Consider the following 22,372-nt stretch of genomic DNA (forward strand, 5'->3'; position numbering starts at 1 on the left):
TCTAGGATATTAGACATGCTGTTTCTCAATGTGGATATATTAATACATTTCCTTGTTCTTTATGGTGTTTTTTAAAAGAGTCATTTTGTAGACATTTAGAATTTTAACATAAATGTATGAAAATTATCATAAATATCTAACAAGTATTGACTTAATGGAGTTATGACTCCATAAGTTAGCTACAAAGCCTTCTTGTACTGAGAGCTTTTCTTCAATGACCTCTGACAAGAAAAGAAGGCTAAATGCAGAGGTCTGGCCGAGAGATGCCCCTCCACAGACTCACATATTTGCATCTCTGGTCACCAGCTGGTGCCATGGGTGGGGAGACTAGGGAGCTCTTAGGAGTAGAAGCCTCTGAAGGAAGCAGGACACTAGGGCAGACTTTGAAGGTTTATGACCTCACTCTACCTTGTGTTAATCTATCAGCTTCTTATGTGTGGGTGAACATGTCATCAACCAGTTTCCCAATCCTGAAACGTGTGCTATCAAATCTGACCAGGAGACCTATAAAGCCACATATATGCCTATAAACACTGAAAAAAATCCACAAGAATACATTCTATATTGACTGAGTTCTCTTCTGTGGAGATAGTAAGTATGTGCACAATAGTGGATGGATAGAAGGCAGGTGAGGACTAGCCAATAATTCTCTGTATCCAGATTACTACCATCTACAACTACAAACACTCATTTACTTGTTCACAAAAGCCAATAAAGAGAAGTAGGCCATACTTAAAGAATTTACAAAACTGAGCCAAATAATTCAAACAAACTTTAAAAGTAATGAAGTCAAACAGTGCTAAAGGAAAAGATGGCACAGACAATACTATTTACTAACTGATAAGCCAAAGGACTGGACAAGCCTACGAATCATGTGCACATTATTGTGTTGTTATGGGTTGAAGGTCAAGCATACTATGTGGATAATGAGGCAACAAAAGAATTAACAACATCAAAATTCATGAATACCTCTGCTTAAATGAGAGGGCCTCCCATGCCCATGTGACATGAAACAAAAAAGTTGTTTCTAGAAACTAAATGACAAGTTGACACTTCTCTAATGAGATGGCTCAGTAGTTGAGGGTGCTTGCTGCCAAACGTGATGACCTGATCTCACATTCATACACATGCACACATTAAATAAGTATCAAAAAAGAAAGAAATTTATGAGCTTAATATCCAACTAGCTGTACTATTAAGTGACAAGGAATGTTTATTTTGGCCCCACTATGCTTCCCTGTTGGTTTAAGGAGATTTATACTGTAAAAACCCTGGGTCAAACTTGTGATGATTTTTGTATCTTATAATACTTTTCAAGTTTACATAAAGATAAATCTTTTACCTTTGAGTTCTAACATTTAAAAGACTCAGGTAATTAAAAGAGCATAAGAAGCTTGCCATTCTGATATAAAATGTCAATACAGTATTTAAAAATGAGAATTTTAAAATCTTAAAAACAAACATCAAGGCACACTTATTGTTAGAAAGTAGCCTTTCAAAAAAAATTTTTTTAAATAAAATAGTACAAATAGGTAACAATGAAAACTACATTTAAAACCAAAACTATGTTCATTAGCTTACTTCCACAGCAACCTCCTTATATGCCTCCACTGGAACAAGCAGATAGAGATAGATAGATAGATAGATAGATAGATAGATAGATAGATAGATAGATAGATGGATGGATGGATGGATGGATGGATGGATGGATGGATGGATGGATGGATGGATGGATGGATGGATGGATGGATGGATGGATGGATGGATGGATGGATGGACGGACGGACGGACGGACGGACGGACGGACGGACGATCTGGGATGAAGCTTCTGTTGTGACACTATCAGAACTGCAGAACTGCCCTTTCTGTTAGCACTGCTCTACTTTAGGAATCAGTGTCTTTTCTGTTTGTGCATTAATTGCAAGTCAGGAAAAGAATCTCCAAACAAACACAAAGCTTCTCTTTCTAGGTACTATGTCAAGTTCCTTGAGCTTTTAAGTGTAAAATTTCTTCCCCATTGGAACTAGGTCCCTGTTAATCCTCCATGTTACGTCATATGGCAGATTCAAACCAAAAGCCAATTTACTAGGTGGGAAATTCGTCAAATCTAGGTCACATACAGGGCAAAATTTTGGGTCTTTAGAAAAAGAAGTCTTTTAGGTATAAGATCTACGGTTGTTTCTCTTTCAACATATTCAAGAATGGCCTATCAGTACTAAAAATTAATTCAATAGATACTTTCTTCTTCCTGTTAAAGTAGTTCTCTCATCAAAATGAAAATTTTAAGCTGAAGACGTGGATTTGATGTAGAATATTTACCCAGCATGCATAAAGTCGTAGAGTTGATCCCGGTACCACTTCTGCACACAACTATAAACCTACAGACATATATAGAACTAGGCTTTAAGTATTTTCCTACACTCGACATGCTAATATTAGATATATAATGATAACATATAGGTAGATTTGAGAACCCAAATTATGGTGAAGCCATTAATTTGAGATACAAAATTTTAGGATTTAGTTTTATTATTATGTGTATGCATGTGTGTCCATATGGAGGTATGTGCACATGAAGGCAGATGTCCATAAAAGTCAGAGGTGCCAGACTACCCTGGAGCTGGAGTTACAAAGTGTGAGTCACACAGTGTGCATGCTGTGAAATCAAACTTGGATCTTCTTGAAGATTTCTTAACCACTGTGCCATCTCTGCAGCCCAAGATGAAAATTTTGTAAATGATAAACTTATAAGTACAAAAAGTTCACCTTCCAATATCAAGAATTTTACAAAAAGGTTTAAAATAGGTCACAAAAGAAGTCAAAACTCACTGTATAACAATAATTTTATGTACTTTTTTTTTGTTATTAAGAAGACAAACATTTGCTGGACAGTGGTGGTATATGCCCTTAATCCCAGCACCTGGGAGTCAGAGGCAGGCGGATCTCTGTGAGTTCGAGGCCAGCATGCTCTACAAAGCAAGTTCAAGGACAGCCAGCATTGACACCCCCTATCCCCCCCCCCAAAAAAAGAGAATCTAAACATTGAAAAACTAATGATTCTGATATCAGCAAATGTGACAGTTCCTGCATTTGTGAAACAAATCAGTCATGGTTCTTCATACTATATTTTTCAAGCTAATTTTGGTTACTTCTTAATATGACAGCAAAGAGAACCAATTTTTAAAAAAATATTTAAGATGCAAAACAACAGTGTAGACAAAACAACTATATAAAAGCTCTCTTATTTGAAAGACACACTTTACTTTGAAGAAACTGTATTCTGAAAAGAACTTTACCTCCTATGCATGGAGAATCTGTAATTTCCAAACCATATATTAATTAAGTAATCAGAATTTCAGAATCAAAGTGTGATATTTCTAAATGGAAAGCTATGATGACGACAACTGGAGGGTATTTGCAGAAGCATAGCAAAGTGAAATGTACTTACTAAACCAAATGATGAGGCTTAAGACACTACACAAAGTGTGATATCTGGCATTTAAGAAAATGTTTTAGCAGCAGTCAGGTCTCTCTGGCCCTTTCTTGCCCTTCTATCCTGAAGCAGGCTATATTTATTAGAAGTTTCTGACCTTCCTCTGACGTCATTATGAAATTTTCTTTCTAGAGGTGACTGTTATACCTAGAGAAAAGGAATGTATCCCTGAAGACACGGGCTACAGATGAAACTTGAAAGCTGAGTTACTACCATTAATTAGATCATAGCTCCTTAGTCTAGGCATACCTTTACACAACTGTCTATACATCATCAAATCTAAGCATAAGAATACACAGGTTCTCTCTCTTTAGGTCTTTATTTGAAGACTGTTTCATATAAAGTGTATATACATTGTATGTTTATTCTATTATTAATCTTGCTATTGATGCCTCAGTAATTCGTGTTGTGATAGTATAAATACATCTGTGTGTGTGAGTGTGTGTCTGTGTGTAAACTTCACAAAATTTAACCTTTTCTTCTCCCTTTCCCTTCCTCACCCAACTCCATTTTTTCCTTTTTCATAGTGTCTCATTGTTTTAACCCAGGCTGGTTTCAAACTCCTTATCTTTTGCCCCATTCTTCAAAACTCAGGTATTATATGTATTGGCCACTTATCTAAAGTGTTTTCATCAAAAACAACCTAGAATATAAAAGGTATCAATGCTGAACCAGGATCTGTTATTGCTGGAGATGCATTTGTATGTGAATCCCAGGAACAGATGAACACACTAAAATCTCACAGAACTCAAAAGAATGATTGTAAGATTCTAACCACTAGGTATGGATAAAGAATTATCTTCTAAATTTCCACTGGAAAAACATGATTTACAAAAGACTCCATGAAATATAAAATAGAAGATACCAACTCTTGGAAACTATGTTTTATATAATTTGTTCAATATAATTCTATAAAAACTTCAATATTGAAGAATATCTAATAAAAAGTTTCCAGAATACAGCAACAGAAAAAGATGTCTTCTAAAATTTATTCCACTATGTTCTAAAAATTACTTTATAATTAATTTATAATCTTAATCCTAAAATCTCAGGAAATTACAGGTATCCCTCAAAATTACCTAATTTCTGATTTCGGTTCGATACTTCTAATAAACAAAATGAATGTTATGCAGGAATATCATTTGAACTGAAGCTGGGCGTGATGGCACACTCAGGAAACAGATGGGTAGCACGGCCACAGCACCAAGGCCCATCTGGTCTCTAGCAAGTTCTGGGCTGACCAGAGCTACACAGTGAGAGCTTGCTTCAACAAACTAAAAACCAAACCAAAACAAAGACCACTTAGTGTCACCAAACTATTGCTATCACTCCCAGAGTATATTCAACTAGTATTCATATCATTTATGAATGCTGTCTTATAACAGTATCCAAAAATAGTACTTCTGCAGTTTATCATTATGTTCCAAATACATATGATCATGACTACAGATATATAAAAGAATATATATAATTCCATGCTTTTAGTTGTAATAAAATCTAACTGTACTAAAAAGGATTTTCACAAGCTTACTAGCTCTAAGAAAAGTTAGTGTTTTCTTTACAAAAAAAATTTACTATTTTTAACAGAAAATCCGAAAACAAAATTCAAAGTACTCACGTTGATGCCCAACCCATTAAAGGATTTTCCCATCTCTCTCTGGTATCAAACTCCAACTTCCATTTCTTTGTGTTGTTTACTCCAGACTGCATGTTATTGCGAGCAGGAACAAAGATCCTGACCTTTCTGGTTTTTGTGTGCTCTTCTGGAACACCAGTTAAAGTGGTGATATCCTGAGGAAGAATAAGAAAGTAAACATCTTTGAACCCCTGGATAGCAACTGATGCACCTTTCCCACTTCCCACCTCTATATGCTTGTTTTCTGATTTGTTTACCCTGATATTTTATTTTATGAATCTCCACTGTGCTATCTGTAAATAGTAAAGGTGAGAATTAGTTTTGGGGTACAGTGAAAGAGGGGCTATCAATTTTTCTTTCTTTCCTTTGTACAGATTGAACCTGAGGCCTTCTGTAGGCCAAGCAAGTGGCTAAGCACTGAACTATCAACAGTTCATCGCGCTATCCCGTCCTTTCTTTGTCAGACTCTCTTGTATCCAATAGCTTCCCCTTGCTGCTTCCACCTCTGAAGGCACCATGGTCATTTCTGAGGAGTGTGTAGACAATGCTGCATTCTTACTTTGTGATAAGGGATAACAGATGTTACAGAACCATAAAGGGCCCATTAAGGGAAAGTTGTTACCTTCTAGCCAAAAGAATGAAATCTGCCTTGACTCCTCCCTTAAGAATTAATCTCATGGTTGTAAATGGAGACTGCGAGTTCATTTCCCAGTCGCCAGACCCGAATAATCACACAGAAACTATATTAATTACAACACTATCTGGCCAATGGTTTAAGCATATTCCTAGCTAGCTCTTACATCTTAAATTAACCCATTTCTATTAATCTGTGTATTGCCACGAGGCTGTGGCTTACAGGTAAGATTCTGGTGTCTTTTCTTTTGGCAGATACATGGAGTCTGCTTGACTCTGCCTTCTTTCTCCCTGCATTCAGTTTAGTTTTCCTGTGTACCTATATTCTGCCCTGCTGTAGGCCAAAGTAGCTTCTTTATTAACCAGTGGTAATAAAACATATTCATAGCATACAGAGGGGAATTCCCACATCACATGATACCAGCCAATCACCTTGCCAAGGGACCATCCCTCTGGCGTGGGTTCACCTTAAGTCAAGTTAAAGAGACAAGAGGAGTAATTAGTGCTTATTAGGGATACATTTTCCTTCCCAGAATTCCTATCCCCTAGTGTAGTACCTATAGGGAGTCATCAAGAGGTTCTGAGTGAGAACTCAGGAAGGTCTAACTTTTCCTTATTCTCTTCTAGATGGTTGCCAGAGCCTATGTTTGCTTTCTTTGGTACTCTGAATTTGTTTTTGTAGAAAGGGTTTCTCTGTGTAGCCTGGTTGTCCTGGAACTTGCTTTGTAGACTAGGCTACTAGCCTCCCTGAGTGCTGGGATTAAAGGTGTATGCCACCATGCCCAGGGGTACTTTGGAATTTTTAAGTCTTTCTCTAAAGTTCCTGTCACTGAGAAGTGACTGCTTGTCCCTCCTGTGACTGACCTCCATGCTGCCTTAACTCAAATGGCATGACCTTTCCTCTTCTCTATTTCCCTCCTCCTGGCTGCTATGAAGGTATACAGCTTGCTGCCCTGGGGTTTCTCTTTTAAAGGCTAGCTTAAACTGTCCCTGAGATTCTTGAATTCTTTCATTAACGAGACTAACAAACCTAAGGGGGATTCTGACATCTGATAGCATTTGGTGATTCCATCAGAACTCCCCCAAATTTCTGGTATCAGACAAAAGAGAAATACATATATTTATATAAATACAATATGTAAAAATATAAATGCAATTTTTAATAAAGAGACACAATCACTTACTAAATTTTAAATAGAAAAAAAAAACCCTGTCAGTGGTTTTTATGTCAAACTGCTCACCACTGGGCAAAGTCTGAAACTGTACACAAAAAGTGTTTTCTTTCCCTATGGTGAATGACTGAAAGAGTAACACAAAAATCCTGTAAAGGTATGCCATAAGGTGGGAAGGTATGCCAAAGGTACCCAACTTCAGAGACAATACAACTGTAAACACCTGTAATCTCTTTCACTTTTTATACATTTATCCACTAACAAATGCTTCACTGGGAGAATGCATAGAATTTTGATGTTCTAGATTAAACACATTTACCAAACATAGTAGCAGTCAGTGCACACAATAATGAAATAAGTTTGAATTTAAATCTACAGTTAGTAGTAGGTCACCCTATCATAGTAACCCATCAGAATCATATCAGGGTTCATCATATCATTCCTATTTGGTGGGGGGGGGGCAGCGGAACGTAGGAGTCGGTATTGATTTCACAAGTCTTCATCTTATTTTGAGACAGGGTCTTTCACTGAACTGGAACCTCACCTGTTGGCTATACTGGCTGGCTAACAAGTCCCAACGCTCCTTCTTCCTTTTTCTTCCCAGAGCTGGGATATAGGTATATGCTGACATGTCTGGCTTTTATATGGCTTCTGAGATCTGAACTCAAGGCCAAGAACTTTACCCATTCAGCATCTCAATCCCCAACCATTTATATCTTCTTTTAAGTAAAATATTTAAAATCATTAGGAATAGGGTGGAACACTTGCCTCCCATATGTGAGGCCCTGAGTTCAATTCCCAGGACTATCAAAGGAGGGGAAGAGTTCATATAGACTTTTGAATAACGGCTTACAATTAAGAAAGAGAATGAAACGGTTCTATCATGTAACCTGTTTCTGGTGCTGTTAGTTTTGCTTCAGTGTCATGTATCCTCTATGAAGGCTGTTCTCTTGTAGTGTGTCTATTAATGCTATGAACCAAAGAGCTACAGTGGGAAACGCAGCTCACATCTGTGCTGAGGTTAAAAGAACAATTCTTTGTTAATTCAGTGAGTACCCAGTTCCCTGCTTAGGACAATATCTTTCTAGCTGTACCAAGAGGCATGGCTATTTTGTTACAGCTTACATAGTTAGAGAAACTACCAAAATAATGCAGAAACATGTTTACATGATAACAGGATTCCTTGTGTGTACTGTGTGGAGTGCCTGTGTGCATGTCAGGTAGTTTTCTCAGTTTCACTAAAACTGAAACTCACTGATTTGGCTACTTAAGCTACCTCGCTTGCTCTGGGGTCTTGTGCCCCCACTCTCCAGTGACCCTGCCGAGTCTGATGTGGAGGGAGCTGAACTCCAGCTCACACAGTTGTTGCAAAGCACGTTTTCCCTTAAGCCATCTCCTCAGCCACACAGGAAAATCCAATGCGCACTGACTGACATTTGTTTGTTTTTTTAAGTTTTCTTACATCTAGGATAAAAGGCAACTAAGTGCTTTATATCTAGGAGACAAGAAAATGAAATGAGTACAATTAGCATAGAAAGCTTAAGCATTAATACTGTGTGGTAGCTTTAAATTTTGTGTGTGTGTGTGTGTGTGTCACACACAGTGTGACATACACACACACACACAGAGAGAGAGAGAGAGAGAGAGAGAGAGAGAGAGAGAGAGAGAGAGAGAGAGAGAGAGAGCGCGCGCGCACAGGTTCAGCGCACTTCTGGAGGTCAGAGGACTACTCTCAGGAATTTGCTCTCTCCCTCCATTTGAGTGATCTGGGACTTGAACTCAAGTCATTAAGTCTGAGTGCAAGTACCTCACCCAACTGAGATACCCCACTTGCTCTAAATCATATCTTTTTTGATTTATTTTTGAGGCACTGTTTGCTTAGCACTTATAAGGGACAGAATAAATCTCCAGCATGGCACAATGTGTGTGCTCAACACACACACACACACACACACACACACACTCACACACACTCACACACGTGCACATGCACATAGGTTTTTGTTTTTTGTTTTTGGAGGGGCTGGGAATTGAACTTAAGGCATCACACATGGCTAGGCAAGAACTCTATTACTAAGGTATATTCCCAGCCCAAATGTTAACATTTTAAGGAGTGACTTTCTAAAGCACAGTCCTCTACTTGGAGCATGAAGTAACATGGCTCTGTGGGAGGTCCTCAATGTTTATTTCTTCTTTTGTAACTGCCATTTAGTTAACTGTTTACTATTTACTGTTTACTATTTTCTATTGTTACGCTAATATATTTTCTAAGAAGATCTATGTGTGTGTGTGTGTGTCTGCAGATATGTACAGATGTGAGTGCAGGCGCCTGAGAAGTCCAGAAGAGAAGGTTGGATCTCCTGGAGCTGGAGTTACAGGAAGTTATGAGCAACACATGATGCTGGAACATGAGCTCAGGTCTTCGGGAAGAATAGTTCTCAGTCTTAGCTGCTGAGCCATCTTTCTAGTCCCAGATTAAGATCATATTTCCTCATCATAGTTGCATTAAAGTATAAACACTCATTATAAGCATGCTATAAAATTAATAGGCAGGCATCTTCTCCAAATCCCAGATCAACGCCTCTATTTTGCACCAAGTTTCTAATGAATAAAATTATGCTACGTGGCTTGTTTTCAACCATATGAAAGGAAACATTCAATTAATCTTTTACATCCAGAAAATGAGATTATAAGAAATGTATATTTTTCCATACTTCTATACTGTGATGCATGCATGGCAAAAAATTAAACCAATAAAGCTTACACTTCATATTGTTTCATGTCCCCTCAAATTCTGGCACTTTCTTATTGGCACATGCACCCAATTTTAAGCTGATAGTCAAGCGAGGAGCTTCTGAGTTTTGAAGCCCTCCCAAGTTGTCCTGACAGACTCACCGTTTTTGCCTGCAGAAGATGTGAGCTGCTGCAGCCCAGCTGAGCTGCTGCAGGACAGAAGATACAAAGGCTTGGCAGCTCACACACTTGAGATACCTAATGCTCACAGAGCTCTGTAATTCCCAGTCCCTGCAGATGCACTCTCAGCCCAGACAAACTTACTTCCTATGCCTGTAAAATGCGCTGACACTCTGTTGCTATCATTTCATGCAAACAGAATTAGCAAGTGACAAGAACCTCTTCTCAAACACACATTGCAGTGGGCTAACTCCAGGAGTCCATTCAAACACTGTAACACTTGGAAAGATCTGTGAGCCCTATGTTGAATGTCTTCAGGGATTCCCTTTTTCTCTCAATTCACGCTGAGCTACCTGTGACTCATATTTTGCAAACGAGCAAACAAATAAAACACCTGCAAATTAACCTGAATTAGTGGAATTCTCTATGGATTTCTACTTTTGTACTAAAATACTGATTACCTGTGATCTTTCTAAAACACTATTTTTAATAAAAGAAATGACATAGATGTTGATATTGTCTTTTACTAATTTCTTTTTAAAAATTTTCTAGAATCAGAAAAAAAGTCCAAGATGTAAGATACAAGAAGCCATCAAGTTGGCACTAAAGAATCTCAACTCAGTAGAATCTCTCTAAGTTCTAATAGGTCATATTATTACATAGGCAATACACAAATGTGTTCAGTTTTAAAGCTTCTCACTTTTAAACAGTTGGGTTCAAAGGAAATCTATTTCAATTATTAAGGAATGTAATTATCCTAATAATGTTAAATGATAAAATACTAGTTTTCCATATAAAAACTGATTCGGTTATCATCTGTCCCCACTTGTATGAACCCAACTTTTTTCTTTTTTAACAAAGGAAGTGAGGAACAAGCAATGGGAAGTTGGTGTCACAATGCAGAAAAACCTCCCAGCAAGCTTCCTGCAACCACCCAGCATTTAGAGTCTTGCTGGCTGCTCTCTTTTCAATACCAGAATTTCACACATTTCAATGACTATTATGACTTCAAAGAATCAAATTTTCATCATTGTCCGTCATCTGCCGGCTGATTTGTATAAAGGAGTTCTCCAGCATGCACTCCAAACAAAAGCCTCCTTCCTTCTGCGGCTGTATATCAAGTTTAAAAGTCCTGTTTGTGACAGTTGTGTCTTTGGTAAACTAGGGTGACACTGAGGAAGTGCAGCTGCTCTGCAGGAACCTCCTTTTGGGCATCATTTCACTTAAATAAAAACCGAATAACTAGCTTCTGCCTTTATTAAACCACAAAAAATGCCACTAGCCTTAGTAATTACTTCCCGTTGCCCTACCCACTCTGCCCTTATCAGTTCACACTTATTGTAAAAAGAAATAATTAAATGCTGTGACATTTCTGGATGAAGCTTTAATAGAAATCTTGCTGCATGCAAAGAAGTCACAATGGTTAACTCCTTCTTTGGCAATTAGTTCACTAACAGCATTAGCATGGGTTGAAGCTAAAGATTTAATAAGAGTATCCATTAGACATCAAGTGACAATACTTCTAGAGACTTGCTCTATTGCAGGATATTAAAGGCCAATTATGTTTAAATTTATAGTAGAGCTGACACTGATCTAAATTTTAATGACTGTTAATATTTTATATTAATCATCAAAGATTAAAAAATTATATTTGTAATAACAACTTCCTTTTATAATACCCATCTGTAATCTCAACACTAGGGAGGCAGAGGCAAGAGGATTGTGAATTCTGGGCCAGACTGAGTCACAGAGCAAGAAAGCCTCAAAAAGACAAACAGACAAACCAAAATCCCTTCCTTAAAAAAAAAAAAAAAAAAACAAACCAATAGAGTCTTAGACCAAGAAATTCATTACAGGTTTAATAAGCAATTACAAAATAAAAATTTACAGAATACATAATTATACATAAAAATACATAACATAGTTACTTACTATGAAAGAATTTTTAAAAAAATCAATGGTCAAAAGAATTCAGCTATAAATCAGAAATGTTCAAGTAAATTTGAGTTGTGAAAGTAAATGCAATTCGTGTTTGCTCACCAACAAACAGGTGAAGAAATTCAAGCAGGTCATTGAATCAGAAATTCAAGAAAGGTGGATGTGACACCCTTCTATTTTCCATGTTGGGCAAAGCTATCACAGCACTAAAGTTATAGCTGTCTATCATGTGTTATGAGTGATACAGGAAGATAGCACGCAAAAAGTACTATAGATCACATGGAGAAGAAAACAACTAGAGACCTTTTCAAACTATTATTCTTCTATTTTTCTTAGAGTCTTCTGAGGAGCAAGAGCAATTACTATAGCCACAAGGTATGTCAAAATTGGTTTGAATCCCAACTTCAACCATTGGCAAATCTCTCTTGTTGCAAATCCATAAATCAACTTACGTGTAAGCTAAAGATTAGATAATGTACATACTGTGCTTACTTCAAACAAGAAGAAAAGTTGCTACTCAGCACCTGTGCATTACATATTGGATGCAATCTCCTGAGTAGACATCAACTCTATTCTCAAGAAAACTACTGGACATTTTTGAGAAGGATGAACAAATGAAGGGAAGCTGGTGTCAAAATACAAAAATATCCAATCTTTCTTGAAAATTATTAGTTAACTTTTTTTTTTAATCTAGTCAGTAGTTTTACTTCAAGTCTAGAAAAGAGATATACCAAGCCCTTTGAAGAAATACCTTCTCTTTTTAAAGGCTGGACACTCTACACAACTGTTTTGGGTCAATTAGCCATTCCATCTTTCTTCAAACTGACTGGCCCTAAAACAGGGATATATAATAATTAGTATTAATTCATTCTCTGTCTCTGTCTGTCTCTCTTGGCTGAAAATCAATTCAGCAGTTAAGAGCACTTGTTGAGCAACCATGAGGAACAGAGTTTAGTTCCCAGCATATACGTGACAAGCAAGGCATTCCATGCACAAACACAGGAGGATCACTGAGGCTTGCTAGCTGCCAGCCTAGTTGAAAAATTTGAGTCCCAGGCTGAGGGATAGACTCTGCCTCAAGGAATAGGTGGAGAATGATAAAGGAGGTCACTTGATCCCCACTTCTAGTCTCTCATCCTCAGTCAGTCAGTCTGTCTGTTTCTCTTACACACTTACACACACACATGCACACATACTCTCACATACAGAATTGAAAAAAAATACAGAATATAATGTATGTTAAGCAAACTTTGTAGTACAGAGGAGCGGCCTGTGTCACTCCACCTGGGTAGCTTATAACCCCGAAATAATCACACAGATATTGTATTAATTAAATCACTGCCTGGCCATTAGCTCTAGCCTCTTATTGGCTAACTCTCACATCTTAATCTAACCCATTTCTAATAATCTGTGTGTCACCACGAGGTTGTGGTTTACCAGGAGACATTCTAACCTACGTCTGTTTTGGGCTGGAAATTCATGGCATCTGCCACACTTCCTGTCTTCCCAGCATTCTGTTCTGTCTACTCCGCCCACTTCAGGGCTGCCCTATCAAAAGGCAAGGCAGTTTCTTTATTCAACCAATGAAAGCAACATACAAACAGAAGAACCTCCTACACCAAAACTTAAGTATGCAGCCACATGTGGAAAGACCTATGACATCCATGAAAATGAAGGAATGATGTATAATTTACCTATATTTCAGTTCAAAGATGTTTGTATGCAAAGTTAACTATCTTAATATAGTGCTTCAAAGGCTATAATGTTATGACTTTTATTTCTAAGTGTAAGCAATGTATGTGTGTGTGTGTGTGTGTACACAAATACACATAGATATAGATGTAGATCTGATCTGAAAGGCATTGACAAATTAGTCACTCGGTTCTGTGGTAGTTTCTTCCATTAAGAAGTATACAACAAGCCGGGCGATGGTGGCGCACACCTTTAATCCCAGCACTTGGGAGGCAGAGGCAGGTGGATCTCTGTGAGATCGAGGCCAGCCTGGTCTACAAGAGCTAGTTCCAGGACAGGCACCAAAAACTACAGAGAAACCCAAACACAAAAAACAAAAAAAAAAAAAAAAAAAGAAGTAGACAACAACACTTATTTCTTATCACTGGTTACAAGGATTAAGTCAAAACAAGCACAATATACCTGTCATAGTGGCCAAAGAAAAGAGAGTTCTTTAAAATAAAAAATTTTGTTAGATTTTTATGTATTAATGGTTTGCCTGAACAGATACATGTTAACCACATGTATGTCTGGTGCTTATGGAGGTCAGAAGAGGGCATGAGATCCTTTAGAACTGGAGTTACAGGATGGCTGTGGGACACCATGAGGGTGCTGGAGATCTCTATAAGAGCAACAAGTACTCTTAACTGCTGAGCCATTTCTCAAGCTACCTAAAAAGAAGATCCTACTTGATTTTAAAGGTAGAAAGGTGTCAAAATGCCAGACCGAAGAGGGAGATAGGAGATGATTCTTTCCGGATCCTCATTTTTAAGAGGTACAGCGAGCTGGGCATAGTGGTGCACATCTTTAATCCTAGCACTCGTGAGGTAAAGGCAGGTAGATCTCTGTGAGTTGGAGGCCAGCCTGGTCTACAGAGTGCATCGCAGAACAAGAGCTATTTAGTGAGCTCTATCTATGAACAAACAAATAAAACCAATAAATAAATAATACTATTAAAACATCAAAAATATTAAACAGAAAATTTATATATCAATATGCCTAATGCCCTACCAACTACTTTCTTACTTTCATTACCTACCAATAAATATCCATATTTATTTATTTTACTAATAAAGTTTTCTATTGATTACTTCCAAGTAACACAGCATCACTTCTCCACAGAGATACTCAGTCTTCATAATTTTTGTTTTAATAGCCTCATAACAATTTATTCAGTTGATATGGCACCATTTATTAGTATAATAAAAGTTGTTAAATATGCTATTTTTATGAAATGAAAATCTCAATAACAAATTATTTTTCCCCACGATTTATTTTTAATTAGTGTTTCTGTGCAAATAAGTATGGGTGCCCTCAGAGGCCAGAGGAGTCAGAGCAATTCCTGAAAAGCACAGTTACAGATGTGTGTGAGTCACCAACTGGGACTTGAACTTGGGTGTCCTGTAAAAGCAGTAAGTGCTCTTCTTGACACTACTGAGCCATCTCTCCAGACCCATCAGTAACTAAATTTTATGTGTGTGTGTGTGTGTATGTATGTATTTTTTTTTGTTTTATTTATGTTTTCAAGACAGTGTTTCTCTGTGTAGCCCTGGCTGTGCTGGATCTCTTTCTATAGACCAGGTTGACGTCTATGAACCAATTGCTACAATTAAAAGGCATGTGCCACCATTGCCCAGCAGTAACTAAAGTTAGCCACAAAAAAATACAATTAACTGTAACAAAAGTTATCAGAATTTCTAGTCTGACATGTTATCTAATTAGTTTGCAAACTGGAGGTAAAATCCTATGCTGTTAATCAACAATGTAAAAAAGCAGATCAATTTCCATTTATATCCTTTTTGTTCCCAAGACAGGGTCTCACTATGTAGTCCTGGGAGCCTGAAACTCACTTGTAGACCAGACTGGCCTCAAAATCAGCCTCGCAGTGCAGGGATTAAGGGCATGTGCCAACCATGCCTGATGGTCCCTGATATACAACAGTCAGCTTGACTTTAGTGCATGTTCTTCAATTCCAACAACAAAGAAGAAAGGAGCTTGATTTTGTTTGTTCATTTAGATTCTGTCTTGCATTCTATAACCCAATCATAAGCAATCCTCTTGATTTGCTTCCTTAGTGCAGAGATGACAGATGTGTCTCACATGACCAGTTACGACTTTAATTTTTGATATATCTAAGACAAAAAATTAACAAAAGGTGCAGGCAGAGGTCTCCGCGTTCAGGGTCAGTCAGGCTGGTCTACTTAGTGAGGTCCAGGCCAGTCAGAGCCACATTGTGAAACATTATCACAAACAAACAAACCCCAACTGAAAGTTCCTTTGTAAGAGTGCTACTGTAAGAAGAAACAAGGATGTTAAGAAAGTCCTTATTAAAAACTAAGTGAGCTGTTCAAAACTATAGTTCTGGAGTATCAAACTTCTCTTATTCCAACTACCCAGTCTATAGTATATTATTATGGCAGACCAGGATAATTTAAGATCTTTTCGATGTAAAATTTTCAAATTTTTTAATGTATGTGTACACATGCATGGGTGTGCAAGTGTAAGAGGATCAGAGGACAACTTGCATGAGTGAGTTCTCTCTCCGCAGTGTATGTCCTGGGGATCAACTTATCATAGGTAACAGGCAGCTTTACCTACTAAGTCATCTTGCTGGTGCCAAGTAATATCTTTTAGAAGTACAGGGCAGGGAAGGTACTTTCAGATAATCAGGAGCCAAGAGAAGCTGTCCTGACATATCTGCCCTAATGGAGACATTAAAGAAAGATAGTAAGCAAGGGTGGCAAATAGAAATTGACCTCAAAGGATTAACAACAACAAAACACGATAATTTTATAGGTATGAGTATTTTCTTCTTTGTATGTACATGGATGTACATGCAATATGTGATGGGTTCCTCAGAAACCATCCAACTTGTTTGTTGAGACAATGTCTCTGAAACCTGAGGTCCCCAATTTGGCTATTCTCAAGCATGCCCTTTGTCGATGTATTTCCAGAACTAGGACCACACAAGCATGTGCCATCCTGCCGAGCTTTTCCATATGGAGCTTAGTGATCCAATTCAGGTCCTAACGCTTGAAAGCAAGCACTGTACCAACTGAGCTATCTCCAAGTCCTGCTTTTCTTTTGTGATGATTTCATTAAAACATGACTTGCAAGCAAAATCGATGCTATGGATTGATAACACAAGCGGCTATAAAGGAGATGCCAACCTTTACATCAACAGGACTGTAATGAAACAGGAAGTGCAATTTAAGAGTCTTCCCCTTGCATATGTATGATACTATTCTAGTTGCTGTGACACAGTATCTGACAAAAGAGGGGAACGTTTGCGCTGGTTCACGATTTAGGGGGGCATGGGGTCCATTATGGCAGGAAAGAATGGCGGCAAGTACATGAGGTGGCCACACTGTGTGTACAGGCAGAGTACGCAAGGAGACAGATGATAGTGCTCTGCCCACTTTCTCCTCTCAGAAAAACCATTCTGGACCCGACCCTCCAACACACGCACGCACGCACGCGCGCGCACGCACACACACACACACACACACACAGTCTCCAGGTGATTCTAAATCCTGTAGGTTGACTAGACTTAAAGACAACATGAAAACAAAACCCGTCATTGTAAATCATAACATTCCAAGACCCCCTTAACTATCATGTTCATCCCATAATGCAAGATTCATTTACTCCAGCTCCAAAAGTCCCCAAAGTTTTAACAGTTCCAAACTTGTTCAAGCATGTATGTGAAGACCCAATTTGGAGACGGACTCCAAGAAAAGAATTGTTTATTTTTATTTTATGAGTAAGAGTGTTTTGCTTACATGTATGTAAGTGGAACTTCTGTGCCTGGTTCCCTCAGAGGCTAGAAAAACATATTGGATCTCCTGGAACCTGAGTTACAAACAGTTGTGAGCTGCCTGTGGGTACTGGGAGCTGAGCCTGGGTTTACAGCATGCACATCAGGAGGTTTTAGCCACTAAGTCATCTTTCCAGTTATGAGACAAGTTCTTAACTATGAACACCTATAAACTCAAAGGACAATAAACCCTCCAGATATACGCTTGACATTTGGAGTTTGCAGTAGAATTATGTGACTTGAATAAGCCTGCCCTCCAGCTCCACAGCTTATTTTACACAGCCTCTTTGTGTTGGTTCCATTCCATTTGCCAGCTTCCCCTGGCAAATACCAAATTGTCCTGGCATCTCCAACATGCTGGGATCTCCATTCCAATTTAGGCTTAAACCTCAGTTTCTTGCAATAGCTTTTCAGAGATTTCTTTTTTTAAAAAATTTTTTATTATGTATACAATGTTCTGTCTGTGTGTAAGCCTGAAGGTCAGAAGAGGGCACCAAACCTCATTACAGATGGTTGTGAGCCACCATGTGGTTGCTTGGAATTGAACTCAGGACCGTTGGAAGAGCAGGCAATCCTCTTAACCACTGAGCCATCTCTCCAGACCCAGAGATTTCTTGTGGGGAACCTAATAGGCCAATATAGCCTGGCCTCAGCAGCTTTCTGGAACCTTGGTACAGGAATGCATCCATAACCCTGTAACTCTTATATTCTGCATGCCTATAGAAGCAGTACCTTGCAGACAATGCTGACAAGTTTTGCTGCCAGCTTAAGATATAGTTTGGCTTTCCCCTCTCTCTCAAAGGTATGATGATGTCTCTACAACTTGACCTAAGAAGACAGACAGTATGTTACACACTTATTTACAAGAAGGCAACCCTTACCAAGTGGTGATGGCACACACCTTTAATCTCAGCAGTCAGGAAGTAGAAGCAGGCAGATGATGCCTGTGCATTGCAAGCTAGCCTGGTCTAAAGAACTAGTACCAGGAGAACTACACAGAGAAACCCTGTCTTGAAAAAATAAAATAAAAAAAGAATGAGAAGGCAATTCATTCATGAATTTGCATTTCTACTAGTTTATACCCTATAAACTTGGATGGGAGGTAGGAGGGTGCTGGCTGGCTGTGGTATTCTCAGAACACATTCTCTATCATCCCACTATAAACTCTGGGGTTTCTCTTCAATGATGTTTGTCTCTTTTAAGGAAGATTCTGGGCTACCAAATGAGTGCTAAGAACTGAACTTATGTCCTGTGCAAGAGCAAGTGCTCCTACCCTTACCCTCTGAGCCCATCTCCAACTCTGTCTGCAGCTTTAAACCCTACTACTTTCCTCACCAAGCCATACACTTTTAGTATCTTTCTGCTTCACTTGTTACTCTTTCATTTATTTGTACGTGTGTGTGAGTGTGTGTACATGCCACCTGAATGCAGGAGCCCACAGAGGACAGAAGAGGATATTGGGTCTCCTGGAGCTAAAGTTACAGGTGGTTGTTAGCTTCCCAATATGGGTGCTAGAAACTGAACTTAGGTCTCCTGGAAAAGCAGAAAGTGCTCTTAACTATCAAGCCATCTCTCCAACCACTGAAAGTGATTCTTTGCCTGATTATAACATGAATGGCTTCTAGCCCAGATACTATATCCTTGTTCCCTCTGAAAACTTAAAAGCTGAGGTTTCTACTGTCTAATTTTTCCTGGCATTTCTGGTCTAGCATGACACTCTTAATCTCAAGGTCATGGGTTTGAGCCCTACATTGGGCACCAATTTGATGGCAAACACAAGAGTTCCACAATAGCCCAGAATGGCTACTAATAAACTTTTGTTATATTTATTTGGGGATAAATTCACAGAAAGGGTAGCAATCCACAGTCCTGGATATGAGAGCTGGGAACTGGAACCAAATCCAACAGCCAAGAGGCCTGCACAAGCTTTTCATCTACATTTATAGTACATGAGACCACCCCCAAAGTGGGCCAGTATCTTAAAGGCTATTGGCTGAAAGAGTTCCCACAGCACTCCCATCAGAATAGGCCATTAAGCACTGCTTACAACATGCTCAGAAGTGTGTTTCCTTGGTGACATTGACAAGGACAACTAACCATTTGTAACTGTGAAAAACTAAGGGTGTATTCTGTAATTCCTAAAGCAACTGCTAGGGTGGGATCAAAAAAAAGAAAAAGTAAAACAGATATTAGAGGAGGCAAATGGAAAACAAAGAACAAGGCAGTAGCTTTAAGTCTAACCATTTCGCTAAGAAATTCTTATTTTAAAAACTAAATTAAATGGTATAGGTCATCAAACTGGATGAAAAGGTAAGACCCAAATATATTAAGTAAGATAAAACTATAAATGTAAGTTCACAATTAAATTAATGCAGCGGTCGGATTAATAATCACCAAAAGTATTAGGTATTTGAACAAGTTTAATAACAAAACCAGACTCACAAAACCAAGGTTCCAGCGGAGTAGCCGGCGGAGATAGGAGAGGAAGGGAAGGGGCGCGCAGCCTCTGCCCGCCCAATATATCAGTAAACATACGCCCGAGGGCAGCCTGCCCCCAAGGGGAGGGCTTATCCCTACAAATTAAAAGGGAGGGAGATTCAATATGCTCCAAGCAAAACCAAGAGTAAGAAAACCAGACAGTTATATTAGAATCAAAGTAAATGTCAAACAAGCAATAACACCAGGATAAAGAAGAGCGTCAAGTAGGATAAAGCATCAATTGGGGAAGAACAATTGTACCCAACAGTAGAGATTTAAAATAAGTGAAGCAAAGAAATCATCCAAATAATGGAAGAACCAATCAAATAATCTTTTAAGATGTTAATTTGGGAACTGACAGAACAGATTAAAAATATACTTAGGATATATAAAATTTGAATAATATTATTAATCAAATGAAAACTTAATTGCAGAGTCTGCAAAAGTGGCTCAACGGTTAAGCACACTGATTATTCTTCCAGAGGCCCATGTTTGAGTCCCAGTATCCACGTATGATTCACAACCATCTGTAACTCCAGACACAGGGGTCCACCATCCACTGCAACATGCCCATACACATCAAAAGATTAAATTAATTAAGATATTAATTTTTAAAAAACTTAATTTCAATTTATAGATTACTCCCAAACTGGAGAATACATATTCTTCAGAAATGTATATAAAAAACATTAATCAAGCTAAACCCATGGATGAGAATGTAGCTCAGTGGTAGAGCGTCTGCTTAGTATTTACAAGGGCCTTAATTAAATCCCCAATACCACAAATGGGAACAAAACAAAGTCTAGGCAATAAGAATTAATCTCAAGAAATTTTATCCTTAGTGTAAGAAAGCCCAGTGAAGCTGTATGAACTGGTTAAAAAGAAGAAAGAAGGGACTCAACTCCAAAGATGGGCAGAGTCTTCATGAAGGCAAGAATAGAAAGCTGAACATTGTTGAGAAAAAGATGGGAAGACACACTAAGCACAGCTCCAACCACATGGCTTCTTAAAGCCTTTACAAGTCTCCATTCCTGCTGGTAGTTTAAAAGAGAAAACAGATGGGCGGCCTTGGGGAAGACCATTTGGTCACTCTATATGACTTGGGGCAAGTGGCTGAGCATTACCTTGAAAATGAACCTACTGCTAAAAATTGAACTATCTTGGGAGTCAGAGAACTTAAATTTAACATGCCATATAGACCCAGAGAACTTGGATTTAACATACCATAGATCCAGGGAACTTGAATTTAACATACCATAGATCCAGGGAACTTGAATTTAACATACCATAGACCTAGGGAACTTGAATTTAACATACCATAGATCCAGGGAACTTGGATTTAACATACCATAGACCCAGAGAACTTGAATTTAGCATACCATAGACCCAGGGAACTTGAATTTAACATACCATAGACCCAGGAAACTTGGATTTAACATACCAGCGACCCAGGGAACTTGGATTTAACATACCATACATAGACCCAGGGAACTTGAATTTAACATACCATAGATCCAGAGAACTTGAATTTAACATACCATAGACCCAGGGAACTTGAATTTAGCATACCATAGACCCAGAGAACTTGAATTTAATATACCATAGTCCCAGGAAACCTAACTTAACACATCATAGGCCCAGGCAACTTGGATTTAACATACATTAGCCCTAGGGAGCTTTAACTTAACATACCACAGCCCCAGAAGACTTGAATTTAACATACCATAGCACCTGGCGAGGAGGATGCAGGGACAGGTACTAGCCGACAAACTGTGAGTGCAAGGATCAGGAGGCTCAGATCAGGCGGTGAAAAATGTAAGGGAACAAACTCTCAGTGGCCAGGGTGACAGTAGAGTCTGACAGCCTTGAGGCTGAGGTCAGGCAGGGATCAACTTCCAGAGCAACCTGTCTACCTCTTACTGTTGTTGAGCCCTAGAACACAGGAGAACATAGCTCCCGCAGAGTGGATAAATACTGGCAGTCTTATAAATATGCCTGTAGAGATCTCAGTGTTATGGATGCTACCCACACTAGTCACCTCCTAGCTTGAATATTAGTCATTTCATTGGGTACCATGTGGAGAGTCTTGGATGAGCAAAAGATTCTGTCCAGAACACATACTTTAGACACCCAAACGTGGCCATCAGAGGCTGGTGATATACAAAGAAAGTAAGGTACTTGGATTTATCAACTCAACAGGCCTAAGAATCCCCTAGGATCTTCCATGCTCCTGTGAAGAATTATTTAGATTAGGTTAGTAATGGCCATGTCTAGGAAGAATGATCTGCTTTTAAAAATACAAAAATATCCTGCTAAATTCTATTTAGTATTGCTTATATGAAACTGTGTTTAGGACTGACCCTTTGAGGTTGGATAATCTATCAAGTGACTCATATCTTGATTAAGTTGAGGTGTGAAGATCCACTCTAAAAGTAGATAGCACCATTCCTTGGCACTTGGCTCTGGACTACAAAAGAGACACCTAGCTAACTACCAATCTCTCTCTCTCTCTCTCTCTCTCTCTCTCTCTCTCTCTCTCTCTCTCTCTCTCTCTCCTTCCT

The 22,372-nt window shown here is 38.6% G+C and overlaps 1 protein-coding gene across 2 annotated transcripts in view; it reads right to left on the reverse strand.

Annotated features, from left to right (window-relative positions):
- Ndufs4 (NADH:ubiquinone oxidoreductase subunit S4) overlaps positions 1-22,372 on the reverse strand; it is a 108,215-nt gene that overhangs the window by 37,392 nt on the left and 48,451 nt on the right. For both annotated transcript variants that reach the window (XR_007593673.1, XM_050152830.1), the window contains exon 3: positions 5,112-5,284. Coding sequence is in view for 1 of the 2 variants with exons in the window: in XM_050152830.1 (XP_050008787.1) it covers positions 5,112-5,284 (173 nt within the window). In the remaining variant the exon portion in view is untranslated. The remainder of the gene's footprint in view (positions 1-5,111; positions 5,285-22,372) is intronic.

This window comes from Alexandromys fortis, unplaced genomic scaffold (genome assembly GCF_014885135.2).
Source record: "Alexandromys fortis isolate MF-2015 unplaced genomic scaffold, M_Fortis_MF-2015_v1.1 scaffold_73, whole genome shotgun sequence".
Classification (NCBI taxonomy): Eukaryota; Metazoa; Chordata; class Mammalia; order Rodentia; family Cricetidae; genus Alexandromys; species Alexandromys fortis.